The sequence below is a fragment of the Nesoenas mayeri genome (assembly GCF_963082525.1).
Source record: "Nesoenas mayeri genome assembly, chromosome: 3".
NCBI lineage: Eukaryota > Metazoa > Chordata > Aves > Columbiformes > Columbidae > Nesoenas > Nesoenas mayeri.
Window position 1 is genome coordinate 87,803,908 of NC_137544.1, and position 12,164 is coordinate 87,816,071.

The 12,164-nt window shown below is 48.4% G+C and overlaps 1 protein-coding gene across 2 annotated transcripts in view; it reads right to left on the bottom strand.

The window, feature by feature from the left end:
- MDGA1 (MAM domain containing glycosylphosphatidylinositol anchor 1) overlaps nt 1–12,164 on the bottom strand; it is a gene marked incomplete at its 3' end in the record, with an annotated part of 143,411 nt that overhangs the window by 21,569 nt on the left and 109,678 nt on the right. Inside the window, exons 11-12 of one of the 2 annotated variants that reach the window (XM_080341626.1) lie at nt 6,821–6,998; nt 5,750–5,773 (exon numbers count right to left, since the gene is read on the bottom strand). In XM_080341626.1, coding sequence (XP_080197752.1) covers nt 5,750–5,773; nt 6,821–6,998 — 202 coding nt within the window. The remainder of the gene's footprint in view (nt 1–5,749; nt 5,774–6,820; nt 6,999–12,164) is intronic. The other variant, XM_080341625.1, reaches the window with a different exon arrangement.

Here is a 12,164-nt window from a genome sequence, read left to right on the forward strand (position 1 = left end):
GGTGGCTCTGGCAGGACATGTAGGCCACAGCAGTGTCAGCAAGCTATGGGCTGAGTGGCAAAGATGGGATGGGAAGGGAAGCTTTCTGCCATGCCAAGTCCAAAAGTTCCAGACATGGTACATTGTGACAGTAGGAGCTTCACACGCCTACCATGCACACCAAAATCTGCCATCTTGCACCAGAGGAGACTACCCACGAAATTAACAGCATCTTGACTCTGAGATGCTGAACCACCTAGTTCCTATCCTGCAGCTAAGGCCCTCCTCATTCTCTCCCATTTGGAAAGGAAAACAACCATCATCCAAACAGATATCAAAAGCCTGCAGACTCCTGTGGTAGGGGAATAGGGTCTCCACACTGTTGTTCCCCTTCTTGTCTCTCTCTAGCATCCCACCAAAGCAGTGAGAAAAGAGGAGGCAGCCTCCTGCTGTGGCCCACAAAAGGGTCTTGGTCCCCACAGGTTGAGCACTGTGCTGCAAACCATGGGCTTGGTTCATGGACCAGGGCAGCTGGGTTTTCTGTAACCTCAGCAGAAAACTGAGAGGTTATACTCCTGTGAGCTGAACACAACCATCGGGAGCTCGGCTGGGCTGGCCACTTAACTGCTGATTAACCCTGGCTAAGTGCTTTGCATTCAATCTGCTCATTTCTAATTAGCAGCCTAATCCAAATTAGCCACTGCTCCAAAGTGCAGAGCAGAGAGGGCCACAAGGCAGCTGGAGCTGAAAGAGGAGGAGGAGCGGGCAGCAAACAACCAACAATAGGGCAAATGCCTGTAGGGTGTCAGGCAGGGCAATTGTGTGGGCTGGGGTTCCATCTCATCTCCAGCAAAACGATATGGAGGGAGAAAAGAGTGAGAAAGCAGCTCTGAATAGTCCTTCCCCAGCCCTCATGGCTGAGAGGACCAAGTTCATGTCTGCACCAGACATTCACTGATCCTCAGAGCTGGAGCCCACAAGGTTTCTGATATCGCTGGCTTGGTCTAACACTGCAGATTCTCTCCATCTGACTGAAGACAAACATTTGCATGGCTCCAGCTCACAGGTTGCCAGCTACAGTTAGAAGATGCAAGTTTTCTCTTACAACGGCATTACGCTACATGACTGGATCCACCGTGATTGCCCTTTTGCAATCAAAGGAAGTGGGATGGTTTGCACCTCTGACCCTGTTGTGCACACGGACCTTCAGGGAGAAAGGTGACATCTTTCTCCAGCACAAAATTCCCTTAACAGACGGTATCAGGAAGAAATCAGAGCTGAAAGCCATAACACAGAGGACTTTCAGGCAACTGAGAGGGAGCAAACCCACAAAGGACGAGACACAGAAACCAAAGGAGAGGCAGATTAAGGAGAAAACCCAAGCTCAGGTGGAGATCAGAGAGAGCTGTGCAAGACAAGAGGACTGAGGACAGTATTCTCAGCTTAGTGCTAAGGTCTCGTTGTGCCAGCGGATGGACTACTGTGCCTCATCTGTAAGAAGCCCCCCACACCTGTGGGATGAGACTGCTCAGAGAAGACAACTCGAAAGCTTGAAGAAAGCTCTTTTAATGTGAAAACAGGGACCTGATGCCATCCTCTCCTCTCACTCAGGTGCAGCTATTTCCAGAAGGCAATGCTTCTAGCAGGGAGCATAAAATAAGACAGGGCCCTATGCACCACATACACCATAACATGACCAGGCTTATGCGCAACACCATTTGCTGTGCAGGAGTTTGTAACCACAGAGTGGTGCCTCTGTGTAGCTTGGGATATAAAGGCACTTCACGACAACTGATGAACAAGGCTTTTTAACATCTCTACGAGATAGCAATGCTTGTTTCTATATATCTCCTGAATTACACGTGGGGAAGCAGATGCACAAAAGTACAGAGAGACACGTTTAAGATCACACCAAAAGAGAAAGAGAATCCAAGTACTCTGACTCCTAGTTCTTTGGTTTAAAATAAACCACAGGAAGGTAAAGCTCTGGCATTTCTTGGATCTAGAAGTGGAGGTGCCCAGAATAATTACATGTCCAGTGTGGTTTGGGACACTGCCAGCTTGTCACTTCTGGATGGTTTATCAGCAAGGTTTATCAGGAGATCCAGCCGTAAAGAAACCTTTAAATGACCTGCCGTGTCTCAGAGGCCACAGCAGTGATCTAACTGTTGACCTCGGCTGTGTGAAACAACTCTTCTTGCAGACCCACACCATCTGCCAGGGATCCTGGCTCAGCACTGCGGTGCAAAGGAAGCTTCCTGTTTAAAAATTAAACAGTGGATTTAAATATTGAACACAGAAGTTGTTCTCTGGATTGTTAGAGGCGAGGTGGAGGTGGCAGGGGAGCTGGTTCCTCAAAGGCTGGAGTCAGTGCTGTCTTCACCAAGCAGATTTCCTTGGCAGGCTTTGCAGTGGCAGCAGCTCAAAGTGCAGAGATGTTTGCTCCTGGTTACAGACACTTCCCTGCATTCCCAGGGGAGAGACCCTCTGCCGTGGCTATTAGCATTCCTTGTTGCTTTGCCTTCTTGAGAAACATAATAGAGGTTTTCATTTCAAGTCCTTAGGGGGAAGCCATCCCTGGTCCTGAACTTCTGTCTGCCAGAGGAATGCAAAAAATAAGAATCCTATTCTAGCTGCAGACTGTGGATGAATAGCAGATGGAGCGCCTTTGAATAAAACTGCCTTTGTCATTTAGCTGTGGTCTGATGAATGAAACTGGCTTGGAGCATAAGGGACCATGCTCCAAGCCTCAGCTCTGCTGCAGACCTGTTGCGTGACCCACAGGTTCTCACCTTCTCTCTGGAGATAAACTTCCCCATCCAGAAGACGAAGACAATAAAAACTGTACTGCCACCTCAAAGTATGCTGGGATCTAAGAAGCAGCAATTAACTGCCTTTTCCAAGGTAAGTTTCTAAAGCATTTATAACCAGCAATGGAAGAAAGCTTCATAATACCGTAACTGGTTGGGTCATACTGGATTGCCATTTGCTTTAGTATCTCCATCTGCGACAAGGGGATAATATGGCCCAGAAAATCCTATTTGCCATCACGATACAAGGGATTGGTGGCAGTCACCTTTTTTAACCTTTGCATTACACACATTTCTGAGGAATGGGTATAGATTTGAGGAATCCAGCTCTAAGCACTGGGCTCACATCTCATTCTCACATGTTCATATCAGGGCAACAAACTCAGATTCCTCTGGATTAGGAGGTGTTACCAGGGATAGGACACACAGGCACTAGACAGTAAGCAATGAGCCAAGCTAATCTGTAACAACCAGCATCTGGTACTGATCACCGCCCAGCGTATTTCTCCACAATCCCACAACATTTTAGCACCACACACAGCTGGACTGCAGGTATATAAGAAACAGCGTTGCTTCTCTAGAAGAACATGACACTCTGGCCAAGAGAAAGTGAAGGCTATACCCAAATGAAATTGCAGGGGAGAGGTAAGAAGGACAGGGCAAATTCCCCAACACTGGAATTTAGTCATGACATTAAAACGATCACTTATTCTAAGAAACCTTGAAGGTAATACCTTATAATTGATATAATTCTAAAACAGTCTTTTAAAGATAAGTGCTGTTTTTTAGAACCAGATCAACTGATTTTTAAAAGTTACAGTCACTCTTACTGCTAACCTCTAAATATTTGAAATCCCCAATGTCTTCTGTTCAGCTCCTCTGCTTTTACTTTGCTTTTGCTTTATAACCCCAGTACCTGGCTCTGTAACCACGCCACACGCATGCCTGCCCCAATGTCGTTAACATCTTATTAGGCTGGGAAAAAAATGCATGAAGAAATAATTGTATTAAGTGACTCTCAGAGTTTGTAAATTAATCACCATTGTGCATGCCCTTGGATCAGGCTGCCAGAAGCATTAATCATCTAATCTTTGCCTTTCACTGGAGAGCTCTCAATGTTTGCTCCCAGAATTTGGCTGGGCAGCCTAGCGTGAGGATACTTTTACAATCCTGTCCCAGCCCTTTTCCCTGGGGGTGGCGGTAGCAGCGGAAGTTGAAAAATAAGAGGTAGTAGCAAGGATTTCCATGCTACTGAGATGAGAGTTTGTGAACTGAGCTGTGGCCCAGAGACAGATCTAAGAACCTTTGGATTCCTATTTCAACTGGCAGCAGGTCTGAAAGGAAAGGGCATCTCCAAAAGTAAGTGTGGTGGGTGGAGCTTTAGGCAGTCAGTCTCAAGGTGTGAACTCACAGCCAAGACCCTGATGACTGGCCCAGAGGTCCCAATATCCAGCACAGGCTGGGTAGTTTTTATCAAGGAGAAACCCAAAGCACTGGGTTTACTGCATGAAAATACAAGCGTGGTTGAGTTATCCTCCACCACAGGCAAATTTCATGCAGTCATTCTGGACTCAACCAAGATGGCAAAGCAACCCCAGGCGAGCAGTTTGAAGGCTCAGTTTACAAAGACTCCAAGAGATCGACACAATTAGGGCCAAAGTTGCTCTTGCTTTACTAGTGAGGCATGTAGTATAAAAGCAATTGGCAAAAGGCCAGCTCTTGTAACTTCCTCCTGTGGGCTGGGATACTTGTCTCCTCCAGCAAGTACCGAGGTACACATTCTGGAGAGGTCTCTGGCAATATGCTCAATGTTTCCCAGTAAGTCTTCTATGGAGAATGTTTAAAGACTATCAGAAAGTGGAAAAAGTAAAGCAAAGGCAATCAGGAATTAGAGCCACAAAATCCCTCTGACTCCATAAGGAGCTCCTGCTCTCAGGCAGAGTATGGTTCATTAAACCATCCTCAAAGCCTGAACTTGCAAGACTGAATGCCTCATGGTTGACTTAACAAGATAACCCTATAATGACCTGACTCCTGGCTGCCCATTGCCTAACCCTGGCTTTTCCTTCCCACTCCTACCCTGCAGCACAGCAGCAGCACTTATCTACACATATAGAGAGTAAGAGATAAAAAGATTAAACACTGACTCAGCAGCTGGAAACAGAGAAAGAAACAGCTACATGGAACCACCTGCTCCCCATGGACCACCAGCAAGTAGTCTGCCCACAAGCTTTGCCTGAGCTCATATGCAACGATCAAAGCAAAGGGACTTTCTTTCATCCCCTGAAGATAATTTCACTACTACTTACAGCATGCTATAAATCCTCTTTAATGTTTGATGGGCACCATCATGTTCTTGGCCAACATTCTTAGATGTGTTGTATTCTGCTCTCAAAATCAATGGGAACACTGGGTGCTCAATAAAGATGGACCTGCATCTTGGCAGGAATGACCAGAAGGTAAATAAACAAGTAAACAGTGACGACACTGGAGGGGGAGAAGAAAGGAACTGTGCTTAAGGAGTCTGCAAGAAGAGCCAGGTCTGAGCTGGAAATTGCTCCATACCAGCCTGCAGAGATGTCAAGCAGTATCCTTCCAGGTCTGAGGATGATGGGGGATATGCATTACTTAAACACAGTTATTTTGGGGGACATTTAATAACCTGCTTGCTGGATGCAGATAGCTAATGTTAAGGGGAGGGTGGGTTCAAGATCACAGCCTATCCAGTCAGGGATATCAGGGAGGGATATCTCTGGTGTATATCTCCTGTCAATAACTCAAGGCAGAACAAATGGCATTACTTACTGGAAGCATTAGTGTATGCAATCTCATCCTCTTTTTGGGAAAAAGATTTGGCAAAGTCAACTGTGTATTCCAGCTGTTTGGCTTTTCTGATCTGCTGGAGACTTGACTAACATGCATTACATTCAAAACATAAAGACAAAGGTCTTGTTGCTTACCTGTTGGGTTGGGATTGTTGATTGCTGGAAGAGGAAACAGAAAAACAAGTCAGAACAGCTAGTACTCCCTCAAATCGCAAATCACAATCAAAGTCTGAAAATAAAACAAACACATCAAGAAAGGTCATAGATACATCAATCTTCTAGCAGCATCCCTGTGAAAGAGCAGCACTCTGTGTTTGCCTTGGTGATGGAACAAGATGCTGACTCTCTGATCCAATCAGCAACTAGTCTTAAGAAAACCCCACCTAAAGGGTGATCTCAGAACTGCACAAAGGGAACCCTTCCAGCAATTCAAGAAGTTTCTTTCTGGAGCACCCACTGGAAGCTAAAGCTTGGGTATCTGAGAGGGACATCAAAACGAGACACTGGAGATCTGAGACAACAGGTATTCTAGGGTATATACTGGTGACACTTGCCACTCCATGGGACATGAGGGTTGCATGAAATCATACAAACATAAGATGAGGGAGATCTGTACTTTCTGCTGAAATACAGGATCCAGACTCCTGAGGAGAGTAAATAAATCAGAGGGTTGTGGGAATGGGGAGAGTTATGGGTGGCTGAGATGCTGGAGAGAGAAGCATGGTCAATGGATATCAATGGGGTCATCTGGGATTCAGTGTATTAGACACAGCTACAGGTTTACTAGTGACTAGTTAAGAAAGGAACTGAGCATTCTCTGGAAAGAATGGAAGCCCCTTGAAATCCTCTTACTTCTATGCACATGTGGCTAACGCACCGTGTCCAGTGGTTGTCCTCTAAAATAAGCCACTGTGCCTCGTGAGGCTGCAGCATGGCCTGACCAGGCACTGGGGCTTTGGTTCTCTCCGGCTCATAGAGTGTGAGTCAGAGCTGCTGTGTGAAGGATGAGTGGAGACTGGCTCTCAGAGGTCTCTATCTAGTGCTCTGTGTTGATGGCAACAGCCAAATAGTACCATGCCACCAAAACTCCATAGAGCAGAGAGATCCACCCAACGGTCACAGAAGAGAATGCCTACACATGCCCATGTCCCTAGGCCTGAGGCTCAGACCTGCTCTTGTAGCCAGGACCGAGGAGGAGACACCTACGTTCCATATACCGGATGATGCGAGCAGCCATATCCCCAGCCCCAAAGCTGGTGATGGGTGTCAGGCGAACTTCATAGCTCTGAGGCACTTTCAGGTTGGGCAAGATGTGCTCCAGCAACAGGCCTTTCTCCATTTTCTGCACAGGAATGAAGGTTTGGATGGTGTTTCTCTGAGACAGCTGCATAGGAAAAGAACCCACAGTGTTACAAAAATCTTGAAACTTGAGGGATCCTATTCACCATCTAACGCCCTATTCCTCCTCTTCCTATACAGACAAGTACACCTGGTTTATGAATAAGATCTTATGCAGAACTGGTTTGAAAATTCCCAGCTATGATACAGAACAGTGATCAAGAGCCTGAGCTGTCCCTGAAGAAAAGCCTTCAGGTCCTCCTGATCCAGGGGAGAACCAATGCCTCCAAGAGGGGAGGAATGAACCCAACTCACCTCCACGAGTGCACCAAGGCCCTGTGCACACACTGCATGGCATTTTGCCAGATACGCTTCAGGTCATAATTGCTGCTGCAGAATTCATTCATTTGCTGCCTGAGTTCTGTGGCATATCCTTGGGACCTGCCTACTGCCATGCTTCCTCAGCACCCTTCCATAGGATTCACCCTTGAGCCCTAGCCCATGCTGCCTCTGCAGACCAGAGCAAGGGGGCTAGTTCAAGTCAGTGGTCCTCTGGAGTCACCCACAGGCTCCCTCTTCCTCTGGTGCCCACTGAGGAAGGAGCTGAACAATGCTAGCTGAACCATACCAGCTGAACATTGTTCAGTCTGCTAAGGCAGCAGGGAAGTTTCAAGAAAGCAGTGCGAAAAATATCATCCTCAAAATCACCACCACTAAAAATGATGAATTACGTGTCAGTGAAACTTCCCTGCCACAGTCATGCTCACTTGCCAGAGGAAGGACAAGAGCAAAGATTGCATTGTAAAGATGATACAATTTCCTGTCTGTTGCTGTGCAGTGCCTGGATCCCTGTGGCAAGATATGTTATTGGGGATGCTGGTCCTGGTAAAAAGACCTTTGGCAGGGCTTTCCATGCCCCAGTGTCCACTGTCCCAGACACTAAGCTTCCCCCTGCCTTTAATATATCTTCTAGGTTGACAGGTGTCATTGCAAAGGCAATCCTCCTGACAGGCAGGCTCCGTGTTCATCATTAACTCTGAAGTTACAGAATGCCTGGAAGAGGGATGGAGGTTTACAGCAAATCTGTCAGCATGGAGAGTGTGGGGCAAGCAGATGGAGCGAGGTCACCGCAGGAGCGAAGACCATCAGCAAGGCATGGCAGGGGAGTAATGCAAATGTGGTGCTTCTTAAGGACAAGCACAAGCAACCCCTCCTTTGCCTGCCTCCAGCCCTAAGGTGTAAGTTCTAACTCAGAAGCAAGGGCTAACACTGGAGAGTTTCCTGTGTCAGAGCCGTGTTCATTTCTAAGATGGCCAGGACTCACCTCTTTACATGAGTTGATCTGCCCACAGTTTAGATGGAAAGGGGCAGGGCTGGACCAGATCCTGCCATGGTACCATGTCAGGGCAGGGACTGGCCCCTGGGTATCCACGGCTGCACGTGGTTCTCACAGTGAACAACAAATTTGTATCTGCCCTAAACAGATCAAGGTGCAAATTGCTTGAGGAATTGCTTCCTGCACCCTTCTCCTCTTCCAGGCAAGATGGGTCAGAGGGATGGGAACTGCTCCTGTGCCTTCCCCCCAGCTCGATGCCGTCCTGTGAGGCACCTGAGAGCAGTCCCAGTGGGCAGGACCAGGGCAGTGACTCTGAGAACCAAGCACAAACTTGGCACTGGGATGCTGCCAGGATCCATTCGTATCAACAATGTTCTGCACGCACGCAAGCAAGCTGGGTGCTGATCCAGCTGGACTGCTCAGCCCTCCCATCTGCCAGACCTCCGCACCACCACGCTGCCAAGCAAACGGGAGCTTGCTCCCAGCGGCATCCACCTCACCTGGGATCATTAGCACCAGACTCCCAGTTCTCTGGGAGGAGAGGAGGGGTCACAAGCCAGAAGCAGGAGGCTGTGGAGCAGAACAGCTCCTGTCATGGGGCTTTTTGGGGAGTGGAGCCTGACTGCAGAGGGATGGCCACAGCTCCTCCCTGCAGGCTGCTATGAGCCCAGGCGATGGGAAGGCAGCCAGCAAACATGAGGAGGTCAGGAGCCATTTCCCTCATCTAGACATAACCTTTAGAAGAGAAACAAAATGGAGAGTGGGAGAGAAGCCTGAGGGTGAGATTCAGACACTGCAAATTCCACCTCAGCTGGGAGTTAGGTGGAATTTGGGTATCTAAAGCCTCTGAGAGCAATGTCAAATCACTTACTCTCTCACATCACCTAATCCAGGACAAACTGAGAAATCAGCCTCCAGTCTGGACTGCAAAGCTGTAGATCCTTCAGTTGAGTATACCATCAAGGGCATGTGGGTTTAACCAAATAAACACCTAGCTGCCACTCAGGTTTTGCTGTGAAACAGGAATCGGTAAAAGGACATATGCGCCCCATGGGTTGCAAATCCCCTGCTTCCTAGGAGAATCCTGGATCACTAAGTAAAGGGAAAGGCACAGTTGGGGCCCGGCATGTACCTTCTCTTGGAGCATAAGGGAAACGTTTTGCAAGGGTCTTTTCCCTCCACCAAATAATTTGGACCCAGCTCTTCTCTCAGTCTGTGTCCTGTTCCTATGAAACCAGCAGCTTGGACAGACACAACAACTGTCTGCCAGTGAGGCTGCACTCCACGCATCCTTACTATAATCCCTACAGCCCTGGCATCCCGACAGAACTGGCCCGGGATGTCTTCAGAAAGACTGGCTCTTCTGGGCAAAAAGCTGCATGGGCCAAATGTCTCCCCTGGACTAGCTGCAGCCGTCAGGAGAAAGGGCCAGGTGCACTGCCAGCACAGTTTAAAGGGCATGAAATTAGTGCAAAGGAGAAAAAGGGGACAGGTCCAACCAGCTGCTTGCTCTTTGCACATAAAGCAGGTGCTGGCTCGCAGTCACTAGCACAGATCCAGCAGATAGACATTAAGGCCAAGGTCTGGCTCTGCCTCTCCCTCCCTAAACATCCTTTGCCTCCCTGATTACCAGCAGTGGGTCTGTACAAAGCTGCATGCATCAGTCTAGCAGGAACTTATTTTTTAATCCTCTGCTTCACTCACCCACTGCTGCTCTCATTCTCCTGCTCCGTGCGTGCTCTTCTCCCATGCTACCCTGATATCTTCTTCCCTCCACCCCCTCCTCAGCCTCTTTCCTCCAGATCATGCTGGCCCAGTGCTCCAGCTTAATATTGCTGCGGTGCAGTTAATAAAGCAGAGGCAGGCACAGGGGACAGTGAAACACTGGCCACCTTAATAGAAATACCGAAGCCTCAGTGGAGGATCTCATGCAACAAGCTCATTCATCACCAGGCTCGGGATGCTGCCAGTGGGGCCAGAACAAGAGCACAGCGCAATGCACAGCCTCATATCTGCCTTCACCTCCTTTCATTTCCAGTAATGACAGAAAGGGTATGGGAAGGGAAAAAAAATAAACAAACCCACAATTTCTACCAGCTGGCTGTGGATATCACGCAGGCTGCAGAGCAGAGAACGTTCTTGCAGAATGGGCTCACTAAAAACACCTTACAAAGGCGAAAACCATTCTTGCGTGGGACTTACGTATTCACATGCCCAGTGTGCAACCTGCCCCTCTCCCCTGTCACTTATAAGAAGTATTAGCAACCAAGGGAGAGCACACTCACATGTCCATATCTACTTAGCCATCAAGCCTCCGGGACCTGCAAACTAGGTCTGCCCTTTCTTGCTCCTCACCATCACATCCTGTTGGTAGGTAGTGAGCTGGCTCGTGATGCTTAGAGATGCTTGTCCCATTGTGACCAGCCAAGTCAGCCTGTGATCCAGCAACACATACCAAGAGCCTCAGAGAGTAAAGCAGGAGGCCACACAATCCCTGCCCCTTGCTTCCATCCCAGCTGGAATGCTGTCACAGCAAAGGGATCCAAAGTATGACACTGCCACATCTACGTTTTCTGTTTATGTAGGCTATTAAAGGAAAAAAGGATGTTGTTTTCAGACCGAAAGATGTTTAAGCCAGGTATGTATCTGCTAACAGGCATAATAAAGTCAAAGGATGTTAATAAACACATCTGTCAATAGTTAATGTTGCAGTCCTGCTCAACAAACCATATCATGGATTCACAGGACCACAATAACCTACCTGTGCTGGGACTTGGTGTGACCTGCATAACCATGCACGTGGTCTCACAACCAGCTGCACATTAAGCAACTGCATGCTTGTTTGAGGGAGAAATGAGAAAGAAAATCTGTATGTTTCATCAGCAAAACCCAGGGAATTGTTTCAAATACAAACTAAAAGAATGACTAGATGACCTTTGAGGTCCCTTCCAATCCCAAACATACTGTGATATGGTGATACTGTGAACATTAAAATAATGTGGATTACCCAACAGGCTGATCGGAGCAAAGGAACTGCTCTCTGAGCATCCAGCTTCCCAGCATTGCTATTCACTCCTGCCACTCACTCCTTACTCGTACCACTTCTTCAGCAACTTCTCAGCTCAGGGCAGGAGCCCTGGCTCTGCTTTCCAGTATCTCCCCTCCAAATCCTTTCCACATACGCTCTCTCTCTCTCCCTTTTTCCTCAGCCTCATTCAGATTCCCCTGGCTGCTCCTGCAGCACAAATGAGATGGGGCTGGCTGCCCTGGCTCCCACTCCATCCTCATTAGCTAACGGCAGCTAACTGCAGATGTGGGGCACTGGGAAAGCTCCCAGCTTCCATCCCCAGCCAGGCTGGCCACTCCGAAGGGGGAGGAGATGGTGGATGAAGTCAGGCTGGGGTGGTACAGGAGCCTTGCTCCCTCTGACAGTCTCCTCCCTTTACAGATCCTCAGAGGAGCACAACAGAAAAATGTCGCCTCAGGCACACACACAGATGGTGCGTTAGGGTGAGTTCACCCACTCCAGCCCTCCTCTCACATCTGTGAGTGTCAGGACATTCTGGAGAGCAGCCATGCACAGGACCAGGAGCCATGGGGAGCCTGGTAGCACAGAAAGCACAGCTATCTCAAACAGGTTTGAAAAAAGCATGGGGCAATAATAAGGATAAAATAATCTCCACCCACCTGTGCGGCTGGTGGGCTGCACTCTTCAAGCAACCAGCAATTAAGACAGTTTTCAAAGCTCAGCACCCTGGCAGCAGCAGGTGCAAGGGCATCCACGTCTCTTGTGCCCAGGAGAACGGACAGCCTCAGCCAAGCTGCCCAGTTTCTCATCAAGCACAGCCATCCCAGTTCAGCATGGTCCAGGGGCAT